This window comes from Amphiprion ocellaris, chromosome 23 (assembly GCF_022539595.1).
Source record: "Amphiprion ocellaris isolate individual 3 ecotype Okinawa chromosome 23, ASM2253959v1, whole genome shotgun sequence".
Lineage (NCBI taxonomy): Eukaryota > Metazoa > Chordata > Actinopteri > Pomacentridae > Amphiprion > Amphiprion ocellaris.
The window spans coordinates 25,443,707-25,471,442 of record NC_072788.1 but is presented as its reverse complement, the minus strand read 5'-3'; the positions used below and the strand labels follow the sequence as shown (position 1 = coordinate 25,471,442).

At 37.4% G+C, this 27,736-nt stretch overlaps 2 protein-coding genes across 2 annotated transcripts in view; both read left to right on the top strand.

The window, feature by feature from the left end:
* The first annotated feature begins 121 nt into the window (after positions 1–121).
* cysltr3 (cysteinyl leukotriene receptor 3) lies at positions 122–10,987 on the top strand. The gene is made up of 5 exons (XM_023274246.3): positions 122–238; positions 3,013–3,178; positions 5,527–5,694; positions 5,781–5,948; positions 7,705–10,987. Exons 1-5 carry the CDS (start codon positions 232–234, stop codon positions 8,210–8,212), a joined length of 1,017 nt encoding a protein of 338 aa, XP_023130014.2. The 5' UTR covers positions 122–231; the 3' UTR covers positions 8,213–10,987.
* A 1,666-nt stretch (positions 10,988–12,653) lies between these two features.
* Positions 12,654–27,736, top strand: part of LOC111584642 (kinesin-like protein KIF1C) — a 42,687-nt gene continuing 27,604 nt past the window's right edge. Inside the window, exons 1-2 of the mRNA XM_055007387.1 lie at positions 12,654–13,226; positions 26,742–26,869. Coding sequence (XP_054863362.1) covers positions 26,764–26,869 — 106 coding nt within the window. The 5' untranslated portion in view covers positions 12,654–13,226; positions 26,742–26,763. The remainder of the gene's footprint in view (positions 13,227–26,741; positions 26,870–27,736) is intronic.

The window sequence follows — 27,736 nt, the reverse complement described above, 5'->3', positions numbered from 1 at the left end:
AACTGTGGACAATTTCTGCATATTTTTACGTTGTTTGGTTCAGAGGCTCAGAGCTTCCTGGTGCTGCAGTGAATGTATGAAAGCAGCAGAGTTGGTTTACTGCCCAGATCACTGCTTCCAGGGAAAACCTCCAGTGAACGTAACACCCACAAACGCTGTCCGAGGAGGAAGAAGAGCTCAGACGGACGGACGGACGGATGAACGGATGAACGGAGGTAGAGCTGCACCAACATGAACGGTGAGTGACGCCTTTAACTCGGGTTCACATCAGAGTCTGGTTGAATTCCCTCTGAAGCCTTAAATGGAGCCGAGCACAGGAGGATTCATCAGCAGTGACTCTGCTGCTGGGTTTCAACCTAAACTAGCTCCACTTGTGTTGTTGCTGTTGTTGTTGTTATTCTCTGTCCAACGTCTGGAAGATTTTGTTACCATGAACTGGAGGATTCAGTGTTTGTGTGGAAAACTTACATGGTAAAAGCTATGTTTTATGTATAAATGAAAACTGTCACAGCTAAAGCTAAAAGTACACAACAAAGAGACAAAACAACCACAGAGAGACAAAACAATCACAGAGACACAAAACAACCACAAAGAGACACACAATAACCAAAAAGAGACACAAAACGACCACAAATAGACATAAAGTGTCCACAAATAGACACAAAACAACCACAAATAGACACAAAACAACCACAAATAGACACAAAATGACCACAAATAGATCCAAAGCAACCACAGACACGAAACTAAAACAAAGAGGCACATAATGACCACAGAGACACAAAATAAACAAAAAGAGACACAAAACAACCACAAAGAGACACAAAACAACCACAAAGAGACACACAACAACCACAGAGACACAAAACAACCACAAAGAGGCACAAAACAACCACAAAGAGACATAAAACAACCACAAAGAGACACACAACGACCAACGTTCCCCAGGTTTCTTTAGATGTTGAGAAGCAGCAGTTTGGTGATGATTTAACGTTTCTCTCCTGTCGCTGTGTTGTGAGTAAAGCCAGTCTGGGGTCGTGGAGGTCAAGCATCAGAGTAAACTATCCTCCAACATTAGCTGCTTTACTCAGATTTTTATTTATGGGGACGGATTCATGAGGGAAAATCTCACAAACATCGTCCACAGCCGGCTGCTGGGAGGAGAAAAGTCAGATGATGCTTTTACACAGATGGTTGTTTGGTTTTTAACAGTCAAACGTGTAAATTAAACCACTAAAACTGTCTCAGCTGCTGCATTCCTGAACATGTGGATCACCTGTGAAACCAACAAGCTGGGTTTTAGCATTACAAGCTATAGCATAACTTTAAAAATGTTACTTTTAATGGGCAAAATAATGTGAAACTGATCAAAGTTGGTAGCATACGCTGTAATTTTACCTTTACTGTTTTTCAGTTTATCTATTTTACTTTTTCTGTGATAAAAAGAGAATTCTGCTCACCTTTAATCATGTATTTAAATCTTGTTAGCATCAACTTCCACATTAGCTAATTTACTTCTCAGTTTGAAGGTCAAATGTTAGCATTGTTAGCCGGTTCAGTTAGCAAGTTGCACAACAAAATTAGAACAAGTAGAACCCACTTTATTTTAGTGTTGTTTTTAATGTTTTTATTCAAAATAGAGCAAGAGGGAACTATCTGCTAACCCTAAGTGATGCTAGTTGGTTAGCTTTGCTTATGATATTAGCATGCTAGGCAGTTTTGGCCATATTGTGCTGTTGTTTTCAGTATATTTATATAATTTTTTTGTTGTTGTTGTTGTAATACGATATTCATTCTACTCAATTATTATCCACATTAGCTCATTTACTCTTCACTTTGAGGGTCAAACATTAGCTAGCTGTTAGCATTGTTAGCTGGTTCAGTTAGCAAGTTACACAACAAAATGAAAACAGGTAGAACTTTTTATTTTAGTGATGTGTCATGTGAGATAGTGATAAAAAATATCATATGCTAATAAACTTTATTCAAAAATAGAGCCAGAGGGAAATATCTGTTAACAATAACTGATGCTAATTAGTTAGCTTTGCTAACGTTACTAGCATGCTTTGCACTTTTAGCCATATTGTGCTATTGTTTTGAGTTTGTTTCTTATATTATTTTTTGCTGTAATGTGAAAATAATTCTACTCAATTATTATCCACATCATTTACTCCTCAGTTTGAGGTTTAAATATTAGCTAACTGTTAGCATTGTTACCTGGTTGAGCTAGCAAGTTATGCAACACAATTTAAACAAATAGAGACCATTTTATTTAAGTGATGTGTCACTTGAGACAGTTATAAAAATCATATGTCAGTAACTTTTATTCAGGAATAGAGCAAGAGGGAAATAAGTGCTAACCCTAACTGATGCTAGTTAGTTAGCTTTGCTAACATTATTAGCATGATTTGCGTTTTTACTCATATTGTACAGTTTTTTAAAGTATTGATTGAGTAAATTTGTTTTTAAAGTCTAATTTAAATGATACCAGTTTAACACTTTAGCATTTTGGACACAAAAACAAAACATTACATGTTAGCTCATTTACTCTTCAGGCTAAATTAGCAACCTGTTAGCTTTGTTAGCTGGTTCACAACTACAAAGAGACACAAAATGACCACAAAAATGCATAAAGCAGCTATTTATAAATACAAAACGACAACAAAAAGCACAAAACAACTATTTATGAACACAAAGTGACCACAACAAGGTATAAAACAACCACAAAGAGAAAAAACAACTACATAGAGACACAAAATGACTACAAAAAAGCACAAAATAACTATTCATGAACACAAAATGAGGCCAAAAAGAGGCAGATGATTGTAGAATGTGTATTTTATTGTGAAGTTTCACTGCGTTTTTACTTTTGGAGGTATTTTTTCGTCTCTCTGCTCCTCAGACTTTTTTAGCTGATGATTTACATTTCAGCTGATAAACAGAATAAACAGAATAAACTCAGACCTCTGCTTTGTTTAAGAAACAGCAGCAGCTTCCTGTTTTTTTTTGCAGATGACGGCAACGCCTCCGTCGCCGTGGAGTCGCTGATGGCGTGTTTCCATGACGACGACGCCTTCAAGTACCGGGCGTATACCTTCACCTACCTGCTGGTGTTTCCTGTGGCGTTCCTCTGCAACATCGGGGCGCTGGCCGTGTTCTTCCTGCAGGGCGGCCGCAGGTGTCAACAAACAAACAACACAAATAACACAAACAAACAACAACAATCAATCATATTCTGTGTTTTATAGAATCTCACATTATTTAAAAATCTGAATCCAGAGTCAAATATATAGATTAAAGGTGCATTTGTGTTTTAAAAAAAATGTTTTTTTAAATCTTTTAAAAGAGGTTTATCAACAGAAAGGGGCAACTGAAGACGTTTTATTTTCTTAAAAATGTGTATTAATGTGAAATAACAGTAAATAAATTTTTTAAAAAACACCAAAATATTTTATATAAATTAATCCTGCAACTATAATTGCAGGATAAATTAATGGAAAATCAACAATAAAATGTTTAATTTCAATCATTGTTTTTGATTTTTAAAAAATAATTTGAATGAAATTAAATTAATAGGTATATCTATAGTAAATAAAATATATACAAAATAAAAAAATAAATACAAGAAACAGAAGATTTTCTAGTCATTAAACTCTAATTAATATTAATAATATTAATAGCAATAATAATAATTATTATTATTATAAGTATTATTGTAATCATTAGTATTTTATTATTATGTTAAAAAAAATTAGAGCTACCAAACAGTAAAAATCTATTAAATTTTTTTAAAAGGTGTATGTAAACTAAAATAATCAAAAAATATCACGATATTTTCTATAAATTAATCATTAAAAAATAATAGCACACCAACAATAATAAAAGAAACTTTTATTATTATTATTATTATTATTATTATTATTATTATTATTATTATTATTATTATTATTATTACTATTATTTAAAAGATGTTCCTGTGTTCAAAAAAATAAAAAAGAAGAATGCTAGACAGAAAAAAAAAATTAAGAATTTCTATTTTTCATAAAGAGGGAAAATAACAACAACAACAATATACTACTAACAACAACAATAATAATTATAAAAATAACAATAATTAATTAATTAATGGCATACTAACAGTAAAAATATTGAATGTTTTTTTTAATAAAAGAAAAAAGGGTGTACCGATAATAAATAAATACGTAAATAATAAATATTAATCCAAATCTGTATATTTGTATTTTTATAAATTAATCATATACCAACAGTTAAACGTGTAGCTGTAGTTTATAAAAGACCAGGACATTTAATAACTAATAATATCAGAACCAACAGTGAGACGTGATGCTGCAGCAGAATAAAGCCTGTTAATAGACTGACTGTGGTGAATGTTGGAGTCCAGAGGATTTAAATAATTCTCTCCTGATAATGACGCGTTCAGACGAGTCCACAGTACCAGCTTTGTTCTGCAGAATATCTGATCTACTTCCTGGAATGTTTCTATCACCTGCTGCTCTTCAGGTTTTACCACAGTTTCATTGTTCTGTCAGTCAGAACTCTTCCTGCTCCACCTTTATTTACTGGTTAAAGAAACGCTTTCATTTCTAGAAATACAGGAAATACATACCTGGTGGTGTTTTCTGTCTCTTTGTAGATGTTTGTGTCTCTTTGTGGTCGTCTTGTCTCTTTGTGGTTGTTTTGTGTCTCTTTGTGTTTGTTTTGTGTCTCGTGGTAGTTTTCTGTCTCTTTGTAGATGTTTGTGTCTCTTTGTGGTTGTTTTGTGTCTGTGGTAGTTTTGTGTCTCTTTGTGGTTGTTTTGTGTCTTTTTGTGGTCGTCTTGTCTCTTTGTGGTTGTTTTGTGTCTCTTTGTGGTTGTCTTGTCTCTTTGTGGTTGTTTTGTGTCTGTGGTTGTTTTGTGTCTCGTTGTGGTAGTTTTGTGTCTCTTTGTGGTTGTTTTGTGTCTTTTTGTGGTCGTCTTGTCTCTTTGTGGTTGTTTTGTGTCTCTTTGTGGTTGTCTTGTCTCTTTGTGGTTGTTTTGTGTCTCTTTGTGGTTGTCTTGTCTCTTTGTGGTTGTTTTGTGTCTGTGGTTGTTTTGTGTCTCGTTGTGGTAGTTTTGTGTCTCTTTGTGGTTGTTTTGTGTCTTTTTGTGGTCGTTTTGTGTCTTTTTGTGGTCGTCTTGTCTCTTTGTGGTTGTTTTGTGTCTTTTTGTGGTTGTTTTGTGTCTCTTTGTGGTTGTTTTCTGTCTCTTTGTGGTCGTTTTGTGTCTCTTTGTGGTCGTTTTGTGTCTCTCTGTGGTTGTTTTTTGTCTTTTTGTGGTTGTTTTGTGTCGCTTTGTGGTCGTTTTGTGTCTTTTTGTGGTCGTTTTGTGTCTCTTTGTGGTTGTTTTGTGTCGCTTTGTGGTTGTTTTTTGTCTCTTTGTGGTTCTCTTGTGTCTCTTTGTGTTTTTTTTGTGTGTCTGTTAAAACTCTCCTGACTGTAGTTTGGTTATCATCTCAGCCTCTGACTCCATCTTTAAACCTCTTCCAGAAGCTCCGCCTCCAGCGTGGTCATGATGAACCTCGCCCTATCAGACGGCAGCTTCTCCCTCACCCTCCCTCTGCGATTGGCTTATTACATCGGGGGCGGAGAGTGGATCTTTTCTGATTGGCTGTGCAGACTGTGTGTGTTCGGCTTCTACCTGAACCTGTACACCAGGTAACACACACACACACACACACACACACACACACACACACACACACACACACACACACACTAAAGCTTCGTCCTTCCTCCCCCAGCATCCTCTTCCTCACTCTACTGAGCATGCTCCGCTGGTTGGCTGTGGCCCGCCCCCTCCGTCACCGGACTCTGGCCACGCCCACTCGAACGTTATTGGTCTGTCTGGGAGTGTGGATGCTGGTGGGTGTGTCCTCCGCCCCGTTTCTGTCCAATGGGATGACACACAGGTGAGTCTAATTTAGTTTAAGAGACACAAAACAACCACAAAGAGACACAAAATGACCACAAAAAGACACAAAGCAACCACAAAGACACACAACAACTACAAAGAAACACAAAACAACCACAAACAGACACAAAACAACCATGAAGAGACACAAAACAACCATGAAGAGACACAAAACAACCACAAAGACACAAAACAACCACAGAGAGACACAAAACAACAATAAATAGACACAAAACAACCACGAAGACACAAAACAACTACAAAGAAACACAAAACAACAGTGGTGTGCACAGACATTTTGGTGCTCAGTGGAATTAAAGGCACCTTGTGCAGCGTTTAGAACCACTGGCTGCCTTCATAAAATGGTGTGAGATTTGGAAAAATAAGATAAATAAGGAACACATTTTCTGTAACAGCATTTATTTTAACATCTTAATAAAAACACACAAAGGGTCAATAAAAGTCAGAGTTTTAATAATAGCCTAACAATGTAAATACAAAATTACTGTAAGTGTTGTAAAGTAGAAGTAACTCATGGTTGTTACAAAATAATATATTTTGCTAATACAGCCTATTGCCTGATTTAGTTCCATCAAATCACTTTGTGTTGACAAAATAAATCAGGAACAGCTTTTAAGATATCGCAATAAAATTAGAGGAAAAGGCTATAAACAGTTCACATGACTCTGATGTTGACTCTGATCTTTGTTCTTCATGATCATGATCTTTCTCCTCATCCTCCTGAGATGTTTTTTAATCCAGGAGAGCAGAGAGCTGCTTCCCTGCTGTAGATTCTTTCCCTTCTGATCATGCTGCGATTGGTAAATTAAGAGATCAATGACTGATTCCTGACATCAGGCTCCAACAAGGCAGAAAGCTACTATTTCTGTTTGTCATTTAGCAAATAAGTCACAGCAAGTGTTGCCTCCACCTGATGTAGGCTAATAATAAACCTACATAATCTAAATATTCAGTTCTAGTATCCTGATCATATGCTGGACCAGTTCATCAGATAACATGGTTGTGAGGTCATCGTCATCACATTAGGTCGTTTAATTAATTAAGCGGGGGCAGTTGGCTAATTTAAGTTGTTTAGTGCTGCATGAGACAGACTGCTACACAACAGAGACACATAAATGCACCGTGGGGCAACTGAGGCTGATGAACACTGGATTCATTTAGTGTTACCTGGTTGGAGGCTGCAGTCTATATGGGCTGATCAGCTGCTGCTACACGCGTGTCCGTTCCCCGTGTTCACGTTACGAGACGGGGCGAGTCACGGCGCGGCACGGGTTGTGTGTCTGTGTGTGTCTGTGTGTGTGTTTAATGTTTAAATTTTAAAAAGCTGAGACGTGGAGGGCACCTGCTTGATACTGAGGGCAAGGGGCAGGTGCTGTAGCGCCACCTGGTGTCTGTCTGTGCACGCCACTGCAAAACAACCACAAAGAGACACAAAACGACCACAAAGAGACACAAAACAACCACAAAGAGACACAAAACGACCACAAAGAGAGATATTTTGGACATTTTGTGTGTCTTTGTCGTTGTTTTGTGTGTTTTCCACTGTTTAAACTGCTGTTTGGTGTTAATACGACTTCAGACGTCTAAAATCTGTTTTCTGAAGCAGAGATGACATCAAACAAAACATAATGAAGCTCCTTTAAATAAATACATTAAAATGACCTTTTTTCCTACATTTGTTGTTTTTCCTGTCGACTCCTTCACGTTTAAACCTGCGGTTCTGCTGTGGGCAGGAAGGGGGCGCTGCGCTGCTTTGAGCCGTCCACTCCGTCCTCCTGGTCCCGCCTCCTCATCCTAAACTACGTGGGATTGGTCGTCGGCTTCCTCCTCCCCTTCCTCACCATCATCAGCTGCTACAGCGACCTGGTTCGTCGCCTGATGTTTGGCTCCGCCCCCCGTGGCGGCGGCAGCAGCAGCAGACGCAGGCGGCTGCGCTCCGTGCACCTGGTCGCCATGGTGACGGCCACCTTCCTGGTCTGCTTCCTGCCCTACCACGCGGTGCGGTCGCTGCACCTGCACGCCGTCTGCGGCCGCTGGAGCTGCGGCGTGACGCTGCGGCTGCAGAGGGCCACGGTGGTGACGCTCTGCCTGGCCGCCTCCAACAGCGTGGCCAACCCCCTGCTCTACTACTACGCCACCAGGACCTTCAGGGACAGCATGAGGGACGCCTCGCTGCTCGCCACCAGGGGGGGCTCCTTCAGGACCGGACTGGCCCGCCTCACACGGAGGAACACCGCCTGAACACGTCTGACCTGCACGGAAACCTACAATCCAGTTCATCCTCCAGGAGGAACCAGGTGTTGATGGAGATCCAGAAGATGGAAAACAGCTTCAACGTTTATTAGCTTCAGAGATGCAGACGAGACGTATCAGACACAGACACAGACACACAAAACAGCCACAAAGAGACACAGAACAACCACAAAGAGACACAAAATGACTACAAAGAGACACAAAATGACTACAAAGAGACACAGAACAACCACAAACACACAAAACAACCACAAAAACAGACAAAACAACCACAAAGAGACACAAAATGACTACAAAGAGACACAGACTAACCACAAAGACACACAAAAACACAAAAATACGCAAAACAACCACAGATACAGAATTTTGGACAATTTGTTTTTTGTTGTTTTGTGTCTCTTTGTGGTCATTTTTCTGTATTTTTTGTGGTCGTTTTGCATCTCTGTGGTTGTTTTGTGTCTCTTTGTGGTCATTTTTCTGTATTTTTTGTGGTCGTTTTGCATCTCTTTGTGGTTGTTTTGTGTATTTTTGTGGTTATTTTATGTATTTGTGGTTATTTTATGTATTTGTGGTTATTTTATGTGTATTTTTTGTTGTTTTTTTGTGTTTTCCTCTGTTAAACTGCTGTTTGGTCTAAGATCTGTTAATGAGTGGGTTCCTTCTACTTCAGTTCCGAGCAGCAGTAGAGTCTCACAGAGTAACAGCGCCCTCTGCAGGATCCCTGTAGGTTTTCACTGTCAACAAAACAACCTGGAACAGTGTTTTGTTTTGTATTTAAACTGTTGACTGTTATTATTTCACAGATTTAACCAGTTTTATTAAACTACAAATAATAACCACTGAAATCACAGAAAAAAGTACAAATTCACATGTTGACCAAAACTGTAGATATTGTCATGACCTGATGTTCTGTCTTTAAATCCACATAAAAATCATTATTTTACACTCAACTGCCGTTATTTGAAAGGCAGAAATAATGAATATGAAGCATGGAAATGGTAAACCATTTTTAAAATTATTTTTATATCACAGGAAATATCAAATGAAAGCTGTTTACAGATTTGCTGCCTTTAAATGGTCTAGAAGTCTCGTTATTTTACAGATATTTGCTCTTATTTTCACAGTTTAACACTTTCTAACTTCTTAGTATTCCACTGATTTTTAAGCTTTGATGCCATATTTCATTCATTGTTTTGCTGGAGATGTGGATCCATCCGCCTGTGAAAGTAGTCCCTGTAGGAAACTTGTTTTATCTCCGTCCACAAACACTCTAATCTCAGGTTTACTTTATAAATATATGATGCTGGCGTTTAAACCACAAATACAGTCCCTGATTAAAGTCTTGTCCACGTTGTAGGAACAATAAATCACAGCTTCACTCGTAGTGGATCAGATGGAATCAGATATAGTTTATATGAAAGTCAAATGATGATGCTTGTTCTACCAAAATAAAGCTTAGCATCATTCATTGAGTTTTATCATTGATTCTATTTATTATTGAGCCACAAAAACTTCAAAACATAAAGACCACAAAAAACAATTAATATTATCTCTGAGTCCCATGAGCACCAACAACTCAAATAACTCACTGATGAAGTCATCTGGAGCTGCAGGACTCCCAGAGTTCATCAAGATTCTCTGGTTCCATCTTCCAAGCCTTCATCTTACCCTTTATGCTCGGTAACGTTCATGTCAGGTGACTGGACTGACCAACCCTGGACCACCTGGACCTTCTTTGCTCTCAGGATCTTTGACATGGAAGCTGAAGAATGACCAGGAGCTCCATCTGCAGCAGAATTTACTGTCTCTTGTGGTTTGGGATGTAATGGGCAGCAGGAACTTCTTGATTCTTCAGGCTGTAGATGTTTACATCCACTCTGCAGATCTTTTTCATTCACCCCCATACTGGATGGAACCCCAAACCCAGATCTCTCCTCCACCAAACTTGACCGTTTTCTGGGTGAATCTTGGGTTCATGTGGGTTCCATCAGGTCTTCTACAGCATTTGCATCTATTGGGATCCAGTTCACTGGAGGATTCATCAGAAAAATCAACCTTCTGACACTTTTCCATCGTCCTTCCTTTCTAGAAGCTGTGGGTTTTGGTAAATTTGCTGTCTTCTGTTTAACGCTGGTTTCTGAGGACTAATTCGTCCATGGACATCACCATGTGTTCTAGCAGATACCCTGGACCATCGAAGCAACAGACGGTCTTCTCTAACGGTTCTCTTACAGGGTCTACCTGACCTGGGCTTGTCATGAACGTCTCCAGTTTCTTCAGATCTTTTTCTTTTCCTCTGCTCTTGATGTCTGGATACATTAAGGATGTCCTCCTCCTCAGCAGCAGACTGAGTCTTCAGGTTCTTGATGGTCTGTGGTTGGATCTTTGCCATGTTGTCAGAGGTCAGGTTGGACTTCACATGAAGGTCTGATGTTCTGCGGTTCTTTTTATAACACCTGGGAATGAGTTAATTACAGTATTTGTCACAGGTGAGGCTCTAATCTGTGATTGGTTGAATCATTTAAAGACAGGACAGAACCAGATGTTGTACCCAGCTGTGAACATCTGGACACTTCTAGCTCATGTTTATGTGCCTGTAGAAAAGCAACGCTGTTTCTGGCCTTGTTTACTGTGCAGACTGTGCTGTCTTCATGTTGATTCCTTTCCACGAGGAAAACTTTGGTTTGACTTGAGAGACGACTCTGAGTGTTGATTTCTAGAAGTCAGGACTCCGCTGGAGACTTTTCCTGACAAACTCACTGATTAGAAAAAAAGTTATATGTCATTTAAAGTTACTCTGTGTGTCTGAAGTTCAGCTGTGAACATAGTGATCAAATGGTGGAGGTAAAATTAAAATAACACAGGAAGATGAAATATCGCCCACAAAAAGTCAAATATTACACAAAATACACAAGATGTCACACATGATAGGGAAATATTGGACAGAAAAATGCAGCGTTTTTCCTCATGAAATTGAATTTTTTCTCATGATAATTAAATATTACACGTTAAAGTTAAACTAGTGCTGGCAGCAGTTAAAGTTTGTTATTTGCATTTTATGTTATTTTATATTAGATATAAACCTGTGGTGAAGTCAAGCAAACTGCAGTTAAATTAAATTAAATTATATTATATTATATTATATTATATTATATTATATTATATTATATTATATTATATTATATTATATTATATTATATTATATTATACTATATTATATTATATTATATTATATTATATTATATTATATTATATTATATTATATTATATTATATTATATTATATTATATTATATTATATTATACTATATTATATTATATTATATTATATTATATTATATTATATTATATTATATTATATTATATTATATTATATTATATTATATTATATTATATTATATTGTATTATATTATATTATATTATATTATATTATATTGTATTATATTATATTTAAACCTGTAGTGAAATCAAACTGCAGTTAAATTATATCATGTGTTCCTATGTGTGTGTTTATGTGTGTTTCAGTGTGTGTTTTTGTGTGTGTTTCTATGTGTGTTTATGTGTGTTTCTATGTGTGTGTTTCAGTGTGTGTTTCTATGTGTGTGTTTCTATGTGTGTTTCTATGTGTGTGTTTGTGTGCGTGTTTCAGTGTGTTTCTATGTGTGTGTTTCAGTGTGTGTTTCTATGTGTGTGTTTCTGTGTGTGTTTCAGTGTGTGTTTCTGTGTGTGTTTCAGTGTGTGTTTCTATGTGTGTGTTTCCTGACTTCCAGGGGTTTCCTGGCCCCTCCCTCTCTTGCTCCACTGGTGATGTCTGAGGTTCTCCAGATGTTTGTTCCAAACGTTGTCAGAATGTTCTGTTCTAATGTTCTCAGACTGAATGCTGCACTAAGAACATTCCTCCTCTACAAATACTACAACCTAACAGTAGAAATACTACAACCTTATATTCAGTTATTGTAGTTCTGGTGTATTAATATTCATATTATTGTAGTTTTCGTGTATTAATACTCAGATTACTGCAGTTTTGGTGTATTAATACTCAGATTACTGCAGTTTTGGTGTATTAATATTCATATTATTGTAGTTTTGGTGTATTAATATTCATATTATTGTAGTTTTCGTGTATTAATACTCAGATTACTGCAGTTTTGGTGTATTAATACTCAGATTACTGCAGTTTTGGTGTATTAATATTCATATTATTGTAGTTTTGGTGTATCAATATTCATATTATTGTAGTTTTGGTGTAGTATTGTTCAGATTACTGTAGTTTTGGTGTAGTAATACTGAGGCTTTTGTAGTTTTTTTAAACAGTCCTGTTCCACTCTCAGGTTTTCCAGGCGGAGTGATCCCTCTGTTAGATCACAGCAGCTGTGCGCGGTCACCCGCAGCGGGAGGGGCGGGGCTCTGCGCTCCTTCACGGGGACGCGCCCGCAGTCACACGCACTCAGCGCCGCGCGGCCAGGCCACCGGCCAGCCCGTCCTCCCCCTCCGGTCTTTCCTGTCCTCCGTTTTCCGTTAAACCTGTCCGCTCCGTGCCGGTGCTCCGGTAGACCCCCCCTCCCCGCCGCCGGCCCCCGCACCGGCCGCCTCCCGCCGGTCCAGCCGCCGGATTACCGAGTTTCAGCGACCGGACCTGCCGTGATTCACCGCCCTGCCGGCGGGCCTCAAATTTCCTGCCCCGGTTCACCGTGTTCCTCCGTCCGTCGACGGCCGCCGTTACCGGCCGGTGACGTCAGCGCGGAGAAAAGTTGTGAGGGAGCCGCCGCCGCCGCCGGTACACCGGGAGAGAGCCGGTTAGACCGGAGGACAACTTTAGTTTGACGGGACGCAGCAGCGCCCCCACCCAGCTCCCCCTGCCGGTACCGACAGGCCCGCACCGGACCCAGCCCCGGGACCCGCACCGGGATCCGCCGTCCGTTCGTCGTTCCGTTTACCGGGACATGGACGCCCTGTGACCGGAGCAGCGCGTGGCCTCCACGAGACAGTTTCCCCGGTAGAGGTGAGTCATTCCTCCGGTAACGACCAGAAACACCTGTAGCCCGGAGTACCGGTTTACCGGAGTACCGGTTTACCGGGACGGTCCGTCTACCGGGAGTAGACTACAGCAGCTCAGATTAACGGTTTAACGGATTTATCCGGTCAGGAGGAGAAAAACTTCAGAAAACTTCAAATTAATCCATTAAAATACTTAAAAAACTTCAGTAAAACACATAAAAATATTAAAAACGTTCAATAAAACACACAAAATATTTAAAAACTTCAATAAAACACATAAAAAATATTCAAAAAACTTCAATAAAACACACAAAATATTTAAAAACTTCAGTAAAACACATAAAAATCTTAAAAACATTCAATATAATGAATTAAAATACAAAAAACTTCAAATTAATAAATGAAAACACCTAAACCTGCCTTTTAATACATAAATACATCAAAAAATTCAATTAAATCCATTAAAATATTTTTAAAAACCTTAATTTTAACTCAGAACTTTTTAAAAGCGCCGTATTAAGGAACCATAATGTCAAAAAATGAAATATTAAAACACCAAACATTAAAAACATGAATATTAATGTTCATTAATTAATATGAATGAATATTAATGATTATTATTTAATATTAATGATTATTATTTCACCAAAATATCAAAAATCCAAATACCAGAGAACAAAACAGTCAGAAATGTGGATATAAATACAGAAAATAGAAATATTTACGCAACAAAACTTGGAATATTAATAAATTAATACACAAACAAGTAAAATTAGAATATGAATGAAACAAAGCTTAAAGGAAAACTTCTAAAACCTGATTTTTAATTAGGTAAATTCAGATGATTTTTTTTTTACTTAAGTTTTTAAAATAAAATCAGAACAATTTCAGATTTTATCTTTTTTCTGGTTCTAAAGTGAAGAATTTTTAGTTTTGATGAATCGAAAAGAATAAAATAAAATGTCAGAAAATTGTGAAAAAAACATTTAAATAAAACTTCATAAAATATATAAAATATATTTTGAAAAATATTAACAAACAATAAAATCTGAGTATATAAAAAAATTTAAATGTCAAGAAAAATATTAATAAATCCCTGATAATCAAGAAAACATAAACCTCTAAATAGAGTTTCATAAAAATATAAAGAATATGTCAAAATATATAAATGTAAAAATATTCTGAAAATATAAGAAAAAAAGTCTGAAAATTGTTGGAAAAATTATAAAATAGCAAAATGTCAAAAAAATTGTCAAATGTCTGTTAAAAAATAATAAAATGTCAGAAAATTGTCTAAAAATAGTTTAAAAATTAAAAAAAATGTAGTAAAATAAACAAAATGTTCAAGAAATATTTTTTTAAAAATCTCAGGGTAAAAAAAGCAAAATAACATTAAAATGTGTAAATATTTGTAAGATCTTTGTGACGAATATTTTCAGTAAATATTCAGTATAAAACAATAAAAACTATAAAATGATTAGAGGCGTTATTTTAAGTGAAGCAGCTTTTATGTATTTATTTAATATTTCTATTCTCACATTAACGCGCTCCTTATTTTCTTCTCTTTATTTATTATATTTATTTCCTGGGTATTTTAGTTCTCAAAGTAACAAAGTAACAAAGTAAATCCAGTTTTTATCATTGATTTTATTGATCCACTCAGATTAAAGCAGAAAAATACGAAAACTTTTCGCCTGAAAGGAGAAAAAAAAACAAATTTAAAAGCAGAAAAACGGTTGAAAAAAGGAAATAAAACGAGACAGATTGAAGAGACTTCAGAGGAAAATCACATTTATTAGATTTATTTTCTACTGGATCCATTCAGAGCAGATTCCCCTGGAGCTTTACTGTTGTTGTTTACTGTTGTTGTTTACTGTTGTTGTTTACTGTTGTGTGTTTATTGTTGTTGTTTGTGTGTCTGTAGACGACTCTCTAACCAACCAGCCTCCTCCAGTTGTAGTGAAACTCTGCTGTCGTCTCTAAAGTTAGCATGAAGCGCTAAAAGAATCCCAGCTATCTGAGTGTGTGTCTGAGTGTGTGTCTGTGTCTGTGTGTGTGTCTGAGTGTGTGTCTGTGAGTGAGTGTGTGTCTGTGTCTGTGTGTGTCTGAGTGTGTGTCTGAGTGTGTGTCTGTGAGTGTGTCTGAGTGTGTGTCTGTGTGTGAGTGTGTGTCTGTGTGTGTGTCTGAGTGTCTGACTGTGTGTCTGTGTGTGTGTTTGTGTGTGTCTGAGTGTGTGTGTGTGTCTGAGTGTGTGTCTGTGTGTGAGTGTGTGTCTGAGTGTGTGTCTGTGTGTGTGTTTGTGTGTGTCTGAGTGTGTTTGTGTGTGTCTGAGTGTGTGTCTGTGTGTGTGTCTGAGTGTCTGAGTGTCTGTGTGTGAGTGTGTGTCTGAGTGTGTGTCTGTGTGTGAGTGTGAGTGTGTGTGTGTGTCTGTGTGTGTCTGAGTGTGTGTCTGTGTGTGTCTGAGTGTGTGTCTGAGTGTGTGTCTGAGTGTGTGTCTGAGTGTGTGTGTGTGTATTTTTAGCTGCATGTTGTTGGATTGATGTTATTCAGTTACACACCACAGAGCTGATAACAGACTCATCACGACGGAGTGTTTGTGTTTATAAATTGTGTGTTTGTGTGACTTTTTGTAGTAATTTCACATTTATTGTGGTTCTTTGGCATCTTTTTTGTTGTAATTTTACATCTTTATGGGGTCATTTTGGAACTTTTTGTCATTTTTTTGTGGTAATGTAGTGTCTTTTTGTGACTTTCTGTGACTTTTTGTGGTAATTTTGCCTCTTCTTGTTGTGATTGTATGTCTGTGGTGACTTTGTGTCTTTTAGCAGTTTGTGTGTGTGTGTGTGCCTTTTTGAACATAATGCAGTGTTTCTTCTAGGATGTTTTTCAGCCGTGGCAGCGTAAACAAATGACTTTTACTTTCTATAATCTGTGTATTTAATGGCCAGTTGAAAAGGCTGAATGTAAAAATAAAAAATAAATACTTGAACAAGCTCATCTGAAAACGCAGTCAGCAGTTACATCATGGAGTAGATATTAGCTTAATGCTATCAGTTAGCGACGCTGAGTTGGTCCAATTAATCCTCCTTCTGTCCTCATTTACAGGCACCAAAAAATATTGTTTCCTTGTCTGAAAAAATCCAAAAAATCAGTGAAAAAATCCCCCAATTGTTTTTGTTTTTGTAGTAAATTCACATGTATTGTTGTTCTTTGGCATCATTTAGTTGTGATTCTAGTGTGTGTATAATGTGTGTGTATAATACGTGTATTTCAGTGTGTGTTGTGTCCTTGTGAGGACCTCTGTGATTTATCACGTCCCTCTGAGGACATTTCTTCTCCTTTAAAGTTCAGCTGGAGACACTAAACGTCCTCATAGAGACAGTTAGATGGAGGTGTGTGACGTCGTCCAGGTGAGGAACGTTGAGTCACATGACGTCCTCCAGGTGAGGAACGTTGAGTCACATGACGTCCTCCAGGTGAGGAACGTTGAGTCACATGACGTCGTCCAGGTGAGGAACGTTGAGTCACATGACGTCGTCCAGGTGAGGAACATTGAGTCACATGACGTCGTCCAGGTGAGGAACGTTGAGTCACATGACGTCCTCCAGGTGAGGAACGTTGAGTCACATGACGTCGTCCAGGTGAGGAACATTGAGTCACATGACGTCGTCCAGGTGAGGAACGTTGAGTCACATGACGTCGTCCAGGTGAGGAACGTTGAGTCACATGACGTCCTCCAGGTGAGGAACGTTGAGTCACATGACGTCGTCCAGGTGAAGAACGTTGAGTCACATGACGTCGTCCAGGTGAGGAACGTTGAGTCACATGACGTCGTCCAGGTGAGGAACGTTGAGTCACATGACGTCCTCCAGGTGAGGAACGTTGAGTCACATGACGTCGTCCAGGTGAAGAACGTTGAGTCACATGACGTCGTCCAGGTGAGGAACGTTGAGTCACATGACGTCGTCCAGGTGAGGAACGTTGAGTCACATGACGTCCTCCAGGTGAGGAACGTTGAGTCACATGACGTCGTCCAGGTGAGGAACGTTGAGTCACATGACGTCGTCCAGGTGAGGAACGTTGAGTCACATGACGTCCTCCAGGTGAGGAACGTTGAGTCACATGACGTCCTCCAGGTGAGGAACGTTGAGTCACATGACGTCGTCCAGGTGAGGAACGTTGAGTCACATGACGTCGTCCAGGTGAGGAACGTTGAGTCACATGACGTCGTCCAGGTGAGGAACGTTGAGTCACATGACGTCGTCCAGGTGAAGAACGTTGAGTCACATGACGTCGTCCAGGTGAGGAACGTTGAGTCACATGACGTCGTCCAGGTGAACCGTCTGAACCTTGAACTAAACACGACAGACTCGTTATCAGACAAACAGAAAGTAGACAAAGCAAACAGAGCAGCTGATAGCAGCAGAAGCTCATTCATCTGATGTTTAGTCTGAAAATAATCTGAATAAAACCAGAATAATCTAAAGTTCCATCGTAGAAATTAAACCAGTTAATCTGTGAATTAATCTTTTTATGAACATTCTATTAAACATTTCGTTCATGTTTTTCTGAAATTTTATTTAAAAGTTTCTGTGCTTTTTCTGTCATTTTTCTTTTGGGTATTAATGAGTTGTTTTTTTTAATGTTAAATATATTTAATGTTTTTTTTTGGAGACTTCATTATTTTTTTCCCTTTGAAATTTTATGAATGATGTTTTTTGATATTTTTATTTATTTTTTTATAAATTCTATTTAAGAAATTATGCAAATATTTAGACATTTTTCTTATATTTTGCTCCTTTTCCCCCTTTTAGATTTTATTGTTTTTTTTAACATTTTGATCATATTTTTATTAAATTCTATTTGAAGTTTTTTTTTAGAAAAAAAACATTTTTAGACAATTTTTTTTACTCAGAGATTTTTTTGACATTTTATTAAATTTTATTTAAACGTTTCCAACAATATTCTGACATATTTTGTATATTTTCTTCATTTTATTTTTACATATATGTATATTTTCTGACATTTTCTTCATGTTTTATAAAATTCTAATCTAGTTTGAGTTTTGGATGCAGGGTGTTTAACTGGAAATGAACCAAATCAGAGGATGATGAACATCTTGATCTGCTGCTGATCTAATCCTGATGTTCTGCTCTTCAGCGGCGTCACGTCGTTTATCAGCATTAAATCACAGATTAAACACCAAGGAGGAACCATGAAGGACGGATCTCTCTATTCCTGCAGCACCTCCAGAATCAGACTTATTAAAAGAGTTAAATGGCAGAAAAACAGAGTTTAAAGCCCTAAAATCAGTCAAAACTTTTACATTTAACGTCATAATAATCTCTTCAAAGTGTCTTAGAACTGGCAGAAACATTTGAATAAAATGTTGAATAAAATATTAACAAAATATAAATAAATATATATTTGTAGAGAATAAAGTTTATTTAAATTTTAAGAGACGTTAACGTAGAATTTCAAAACTATTTAAACAAAACATCCAAATATTTTCATGCATTTCCAGATTTAGCAGATTCATTTGGGACAATTTTTATACATTTTTTTTTTAAAAAGCCATTTTTTTCCAAATTCCACCCAAAATTTTGATAATAATCCAATAAATCAGCTTCTCTTTAAATTGAAAGTTAAAAACAGACTTCAGTGCAGATTCTTTTACTTTACTAGACGTCCTCTTTAGTCTGCAGCACTGATATTTCCCACAGCACCTAAAGGCATCTCGCTGTATCTGTTCTTATATTTGTGGTCATTTTGTGTCTCTTTATGGTCGTTTTTTGTCAAATTTAAGGCATTTTCTATTTGGTTTTGGTAATTTTTGCGTCACTTTCTTGACAATTTGTCTCTTTATAATTATTTTTTGTCTAATGATCATTTTGCATCTATTTTTGGTTTGGTTTTGGTTTTTGGTTTTGGTTTGATCTATTTTGGTGATTTTGTGTCACATTTGTGACGTTTTACGTCTGGTTTTGGTCAGTTTCCATCTCATTCTCACCAACTGGTCTCTTTGTGGTTGTTTTTGGTCCTATTTTGTGTCACATATTTGTGATTTTGTGTGTATTTGGGGTCATTTTGCGTCTTTGTGGTTGTTTTTGGTCCTATTTTGTGTCACACATTTGTCATTTTGCATCTCTTTATGGTCGGTTTTGATTTTTGTGTCTCTTTCTTGCCACTTTGTCTCTTTATAGTTATTTTTTGTCCTATTTTTGTGCAGTTTGTGTCTTGTATTGATAGTCTTGTGTCTCTGTGTGGTCAGTTTTTGTCCAAGGAGTGAAACTAGACGTCTTCTTTAGTCTGCAGCGCTGATATTTCCTGCAGCACCTGAAGGCAACACGAGGCTCTTTGTCATGTGATCAAATGGTTAAATGTTCTTTAGAGGCTGTCGGCTATCTTTAGGAAGAGGGAGGTTCTGTGCGTTTCAGTGTGTGTGTGTGTGTGTGTGTGTGTGTGTGTGTGTGTGTGTGTGTGTGTGTGTGTGTGTGTGTGTGTGTGTGTGTGTGTGTGTGTGTGTGTGTGTGTGTGTGTGTGTGTGTGTGTGTGTGGTATGAAGACCCTTCATCATCACATTCCTCCACATGAAACTGTCCATCTGAGTCCTCTGTGATCTCATCAGATGCTGATCAATAATCATTAGTTCTACGTCATTCAGCAACGCTAACACAACGTTAAAACACTGTTCAGTAACAGTAAATAAAGAGACACACCAGTTCCTGACCTTTCCTCCTGTGGTTGTTGTCCACTCTGGGCTACTAGGAGCTTGGAGAGGTAGAACCTGCAGAACATATTCTTCAGTGTTTTATTCTAGAGATGCTTTCCTTTTCTTCCAAGCATCAGCAGAGTCTGACTTACGCTGGGAGCCATAATGAAGGACAGAAAGTTAGTGAATGTAGCACAATCCAAGGTGGAGTACAACCAGAGAATGGAAACAAAGCCGTCTGATAGCAGTGATGACGACGTGTTCATCCGCTGTAGTTCATCAACTAGTTCCATGTAACCAGTTCTGACATAACAATGAAACGCTGAGAGTCGTAAACCGAGGACCTGCTGTATTTATGAACAGATACGAGTTCTGACTTACGGCGTAAAACGAGTTACGTGACGCCATTAGAACAGAATTCCTTTCACAAATGCAGTTACCTCCAGACATGTAGAATAACTCCTTATTTACTCTCTGTTTTTAATTATTTTTCATTCACTGCTGCAGTATTTATTTATGACTTATTTATTTTATCTCAGGTGTTTTTTAACTGCGTTTTTATCGCTGACCTAAATCGGAGATTTGATGTTTTTTCTTAATAAAATCTGCAGGTTTTCTAAAAGTTTGCTGTGTTTTAAATCAGATTCTGTTGGATTTGAAATGAAAGAAACAGTTAAAAAACAGAAATGAAATAGTAATGAATGTGATGTGAAGCTTCCTCAGACGTCCTGGTGGTTAAACAGCTGCTTTACATGTAAAATACAACTTCATGAGAAGAAACACTGGATGAAAACAAGCTGTAGTTATGAAGGATTATTACACAAAATGCTCCAAATGTGCTCCATTTTAAAGCACATTTAGGATAATTTCTGTCAGGTCTTGGTCAGTTTCCATCTTTACTGCCAGTTGTGGTTATTTTTTGTTCCATTCTGGCCATTTTGTGACACATTTTGATCATATGTTGCTCTGTTTTGGTGGTTTTATGTCACATTTGGGACAGATTATGTTTGGTTTTGATGATTTTGCGTCTCTTTCTTGACAACTTGTCTCTTTCTGGTTATTTTTTGCCTAATTTATTGTCATTTTGTGTCTCACATTGATCGTTTTCTGTCTCTCTCTGGTCGTTTGGAATCTATTTCTGACTGTTTTTGTCACATTTTGCTCGTTTTGTGGTCTCTCTTGGTAGTTTTGCGTCTCTTTGTAGCGGTTCTTTGTGTTTTTGGTCATTTTTCTGTCCATATTTTCCATGTTGTTTGCCATCTGGACTAGTTTGAAGATGACTGAACGTCCCGTAGATGATGAATAAACTCCGTTAGAGCAGCGTTTCTGCTGCTGCTGCTGTTCTGGGTTTATCAGGTTATTTCCACCTTAGCAGAACGTCCTGCTGGGTGTTTGACCGTCCACTTTCCGTCCTCCTCCCGGCCGACTGTTGTGTAATTTGTGCCTCAGCGAGGCGGCTGATTGGCTGGCAGAGCCTCCAGCTGCTTTCAGCCGCCGAGGGAAGAAAAAAGAGAAAAACCACGGCAGGAATCTGCTGCTGTGAAGCTGGAAACTGTGTTTAAACAGCTGGTTAGTTTGACTAGCAGCAGCTGAGCTAACTGGCTCAGCTACACACACACACACAGAGTTTTACTGTGTGTGTTACTGTGTGTGTTACTGTGTGTGTTACTGTGTGTTTTACTGTGTTAGTGTGTGTTTTACTCTGTTAGTGTGTGTTACAGTGTGTTACAGTGTGTGTTTTACTGTGTTAGTGTGTGTTTTACTGTGTTTTACTGTGTTAGTGTGTGTTTTACTCTGTTAGTGTGTGTTACAGTGTGTTACAGTGTGTGTTTTACTGTGTGTTACTGTGTGTTTTACTGTGTTAGTGTGTGTTTTACTCTGTTAGTGTGTGTTACAGTGTGTTACAGTGTGTGTTTTACTGTGTTTTACTGTGTTAGTGTGTGTTTTACTGTGTGTTTTACTGTGTGTTTTACTCTGTTAGTGTGTGTTACAGTGTGTTACAGTGTGTGTTTTACTGTGTGTTTTACTGTGTTTTACTGTGTGTTTTACTCTGTTAGTGTGTGTTACAGTGTGTGTGTTTTACTGTGCTAGTGTGTGTTACAGTGTGTTACAGTGTGTGTTTTACTGTGTTAGTGTGTGTTTTACTCTGTTAGTGTGTGTTACAGTGTGTTACAGTGTGTGTTTTACTGTGTTAGTGTGTGTTTTACTGTATGTTTTACTGTGTTTTACTGTGTGTTTTACTGTGTTTTACTGTGTGTTTTACTGTGTTTTACTGTGTGTTTTACTGTGTTTTACTGTGTGTTTTACTGTGTTTTACTGTGTGTTTTACTGTGTTTTACTGTGTGTTTTACTGTGTTTTACTGTGTGTTTTACTCTGTTAGTGTGTGTTACAGTGTTTTACTGTGTGTTTTACTGTGTTTTACTGTGTTTTACTGTGTTAGTGTGTTTTACTCTGTTAGTGTGTGTTTTACTGTGTGTTTTACTGTGTGTTTTACTGTGTTAGTGTGTGTTACAGTGTGTTACAGTGTGTGTGTGTGTACTAGTGTGTGTGTGTGTACTATTGTGTGTGTGTGTGTGTGTGTTACAGAGTGTGTGTGTGTGTGTGTGTACTATTGTGTGTGTGTGTGTGTGTGTGTGTTACAGAGTGTGTGTGTTACAGAGTGTGTGTACTATTGTGTGTGTGTGTGTGTGTGCTAGTGTGTGTGTGTGTACTATTGTGTGTGTGTGTGTGCTAGTGTGTGTGTGTGTACTATTGTGTGTGTGTGTGTGTGTGCTAGTGTGTGTGTGTGTACTATTGTGTGTGTGTGTGTGCTAGTGTGTGTGTGTGTACTATTGTGTGTGTGTGTGTGTGTGTGTGTGTCTGCATGCCTGTACAGTGAAGTCAGCGTTCTGCTGCTCACCTCATGGTTCAGACAATAAGATCAGAGTTCAGTCGTTGTCTGATCCGCCATGTTTTCTGTTGACAGAACAAACAGTAGAACCACAATAATCCTGCAGCTTTCATCAGCAGCACGTCACCACCTCTGGAGTCTCAGGAAAAGACCCAGAAATTAAGCACAAAGTGGCAAAAGTGAGATTAAAAGATGCAAACAGCCGTGAACCGCTGCATGGGGACTACAGCCACTCAAACGTTCAGGGAAAATTCAATTAAAATACCTAAATACAAAAATATTGTTTAAAACATGCACATAAAAAGGGAGAAAAATATTTTTAAAATGAGATTTAATAAAAAAAATTTATCTAAAGGATAAAAGCAATAAAAATTCTATCGATAACTGGCTGTGGGAATAAAAGCAATATATCAGATAAATATTTATAAAAATGTTCTAGGGGAAACATTTCTGAGGAATATTATAAAAATGCACACACTTATGATAAATATAAATAAAATGCGCAAAGGAAAAATGTTTTATGATTATTATGATGATTATTATTATTATTATTATTATTATTATTATTAATAATAATAATAATAATAATAATAATAATAACAACAGTAATAATAATAATAATAATAATATATGAAAAAATCTGTAATAAAATGATCTAAAAATCTGGAAAAATGATTATTCCAGTTAAAAAAAAAGTGTTAAAGTGTGCAAAAACATTCCAGTAAAGTTTCCTGGAAACATGTTTATTTCATTGTTTTTCTTAAAAACAGATTTAATTGTTTCCACTCAGACGAGCTCCTGAAGCCGTCAGATGATTTATTTTGGTGATTGTTGAGCTGAATAAAGAGGAAATCAGCAGCATTGTGGTCGCTGAGCAGCAAACTGAGTGTTTGTGACGAGCAGAAATCAGATTGAATCAGGAATGAGGTCAGGAGGAAGTGATTCAGAGAAATAACTCCAGACTGAAAGATAAACTGAACAAGTTCAAACCTGCTGCTAACTTTAATAAAATCACCTAAATCACAGCGTTTATCCAAACATAAACTCACATCAAAATCACTTTAAATGACCTTTAATTCAAAAATGCAGCAAAACTTTCATGTTTGCAGCATCAAGAACCTGTAAAAACAAAAAAGTTGCAAATTTCAGATTATAAGACGCAAAAAATACACAAAGACACTAAAAAGACACATAAAGAAGCAAAAATTACGCAAAAAGTAGCAAAAGTGATATTAAAAGAAGCAAAAATGATATAAAAAGAAGCAAAAATGACGCAAAAAGTAGCAAAAATTAGATTAAAGAAGCAAAAATGACGAGAAAATTACATTTAAAGAAGCAAAAATGATGCAAAAAGTAGCAAAATTGAGATTAAAAGAAGCAAAAATGATAAACCATGTAAAAATTAACTAAATCTGCGTTTCTCTGCTCAGCTGTGAAGGTAAATAGTTAAATATGTTCAGTGTTTGGTCTCTGCTTCACCTGTCCAGGTGTGACTGCGGTCAGAGGCTTCATTTGTTTATGTTTACATGAGGGTGTGTCTTCTGTTGTTACCGTGGAAACACAGGAAGTTCCTGATGCTGTGACTTAATGAGGCGTGACCTGAACAAGTGCATCTGTCTTTAATACCAACAAACAGAAAAGATTCTCATCCTGATCTTTATTTAGACCAATCAGACAGAAACTCATTTATTCAGAGAAAAACCAGACGGATGAAGACGAGAAAAAACCTGAAGATAACGATGAGAGATTCAGATCAACGATTTACCGACTGATCGATCGATCAGCTGTGAAAAATAACGTCTGCTGACTTCAGACTGACGTTCAACGTGTTGGAATGTTTTTATTACAGAGAACTGAGGCCTAAATTACAGAGAAAACACACACAGAAACACACACAGTAACACAGACAGTGACACACACATAGAAACACACAGTAACACACAGACACACAGTAACACACACAGTGACACACACAGTGACACACACAGTGACACACACATAGAAACACACAGTAACACACAGAAACACACACAGTAACACAGACAGTGACACACACATAGAAACACACAGAAACACACAGAAACACAGAAACACACAGTAACACACACAGTGACACACACATAGAAACACACAGAAACACATAGAAACACAGAAACACACTCAGAAACACACATAGAAACACACACAGTAACACACAGAAACACACTCAGAAACACACATAGAAACACACACAGAAACACACAGAAACACACACAGTAACACACACAGTGACACACACATAGAAACACACAGTAACACACACAAACACACACAGTAACACACACAGTGACACACACATAGAAACACACAGTAACACACAGAAACACAGAAACACACACAGTAACACACACAGTGACACACACATAGAAACACACAGAAACACACAGAAACACACAGAAACACACACATAGAAACACATAGAAACACAGAAACACACACAGTAACACACACTCAGAAACACACATAGAAACACACACAGTAACACACAGAAACACACTCAGAAACACACATAGAAACACACACAGAAACACACAGTAACACGCAGTAACACACACTCAGAAACACACACAGAGAGGAAACGTAGAAACATGGAGGTGAGGAAGAGGCTGCTCTGGTTTCCACGGTAACGAGGAAACAACAGATACAGGAATGTGGAGGAAGAAGAAGAAGCTTTTAAAGAGAAGAAGAGTAGAGGAAAATGTATGGAGGAGAAGAGCTGAGGAGGAATGTGAGGGGGACGAAAACCTCAGCTGGAAAAAGAGGAGGAGAGGAAATAAAAGAGCGGGAAGGAATGAAAGTCATAAAGTGGAGGGAGGAGACGTGGAAAAGAGGAGGTTCAACCACAAAACCTGGGATGGAGGGAGAAGAGAAGAGATGGAGGGAGGGTTTATTCAGATTAAAGAAGTAAAGAGGAGATGCTGGAAACAGAAAGAATGGTAACTTGTGAATTGTTTCAACTCACTATGGTTCACGTCACTAAAAGAAGCAAAAATGACAGAAAAAGAAGCAAAAATGGCATGAAAAGGAGCTGAAATGACTCTACAAGAAGTTAAAATGATGCTAAAAGAAGCTAAAATGACACTAAACACAGCTAAAATGATGCTAAAAGAAGCTAAAATGACACTAAACGAAGCTAAAATGATGCTAAAAGAAGCTAAAATGACACTAAACGAAGCTAAAATGATGCTAAAAGAAGCTAAAATGACACTAAACACAGCTAAAATGATGCTAAAAGAAGCTAAAATGACACTAAACGAAGCTAAAATGATGCTAAAAGAAGCTAAAATGACACTAAACACAGCTAAAATGATGCTAAAAGAAGCTAAAATGACACTAAACGAAGCTAAAATGATGCTAAAAGAAGTTAAAATGACACTGTGAAGCTAAAATAACACTAAAAGAAGCTAAAATGACACTAAAAGAAGTTAAAATGACACTAAAAGAAGCTAAAATGACACTAAAAGAAGCTAAAATTACATTCAAACAAACTAAAATTACACTAAAACAAGACAAGCTAAAATTATGCTAAAAGGTGCTAAAATGACACTAAAACAAGCTAAAAAGTCGCAAAATTTGATATGGATGAATTTATACTTGCACAGAATGTCTCAAAACTGGTTCAGAGTGACTCAGAATTTGTCTAAATAACTTGAAACATTGTCGTCTGAATGCCAGCAATCGTAAAACAGGAAGAGATCATTTTCCTCTCGGCTGTAGAAAGATGTTTCACCCTGCTGAATGTATCCTCTGTTCACTGTTTCTGAGCCATTTCTTCCTGTCTCTCTTCTTTCTCTCTGTGGTTTTTCATGCAGCGAATGAACAAGTCTGTCGATTTCACTGTTTTCTGACCCTGTGCTCTCTGATTGGCTGTCCTCAGGCGGAGTGGGCGGAGCTAGAAGATGGCGGGTGCATCGGTGAAGGTGGCGGTCCGAGTCCGACCGTTCAACTCCAGAGAGACGGGACGCAACGCCAAATGTGTGATCCAGATGCAGGGAAACACCACCTGTAAGAGCAACGCACCTGCAGCAGCACGGAGCTAAAAGCAGCGAGTTACTGAGTCTGCAGGAAAGAAACACCAGACAGTGAAGGAAATAGAATAGAAAAGATGCAGAAATGACCGTAGAATCCACAGAAATGATGCACAAAGTTGCAAAAGTGAGATTAAAAGATGCGAAAATGATGCAAAAAGAAGCAAAAATGACCTTAAAGACAAAAAATGATGCAAAATGTTTCAAAAATCAGTTTAAAAGATGCAAAAATGATGCAAAAAGTTGCAAAAGTGAGATTTAAAGATGCAAAAATGCTATTAAATTCAAGGTTATATATTAAATGTGGTGATGATTTACGTTTATAGCTCTGCATAATCACATCTGTGCAGCCGGTGTGTCTGGAAAAAATCTGGAAAAAAATGATTAATAAATCAAATACGGTACTTAATGTAACTTCCTGTTTTGGTCTCCAGTGACTTTACGGTTTGTTACAAATAAAATGAATGTTTTTGCCAGTTTAATCTCTGAAATTCTTAAAAAGTGTGACAAATTTCACCTTGTTTGATGCAAATATTATAAAATGTTAAATTAAATATTGCTTGTTATGTTCAACTTGAAAACAAGAAGAGTAAAAACACTCCGAGTTGTGTTTTAAAGTTCAGCTGAAGTTAGAAACAGCCGCTGTTAGCTTGAGGCTAACAATCCAAGTTGATGTTAGTGCAGAATGCTAACATAGTAGAAAAGATGCAACAATGACACCAAAAGATGCAAAAAATTATGCTAAATGTTGCAAAGTGACACTAAAAGTGAAAAAATGTCACTAAAATTGTAAAAATGATACTAAATGTTGCAAAATTACACTAAAAATTGCAAAAATGTTGCA

Coding starts and splice junctions, on each gene's coding strand:
- cysltr3 (XM_023274246.3), top strand. Junction 3,179..5,526: donor TTCCTGCAGGGCGGCCGCAG/GTGTCAACAAAC, acceptor AACCTCTTCCAG/AAGCTCCGCCTCCAGCGTGG. Junction 5,949..7,704: donor TCCAATGGGATGACACACAG/GTGAGTCTAATT, acceptor TGCTGTGGGCAG/GAAGGGGGCGCTGCGCTGCT.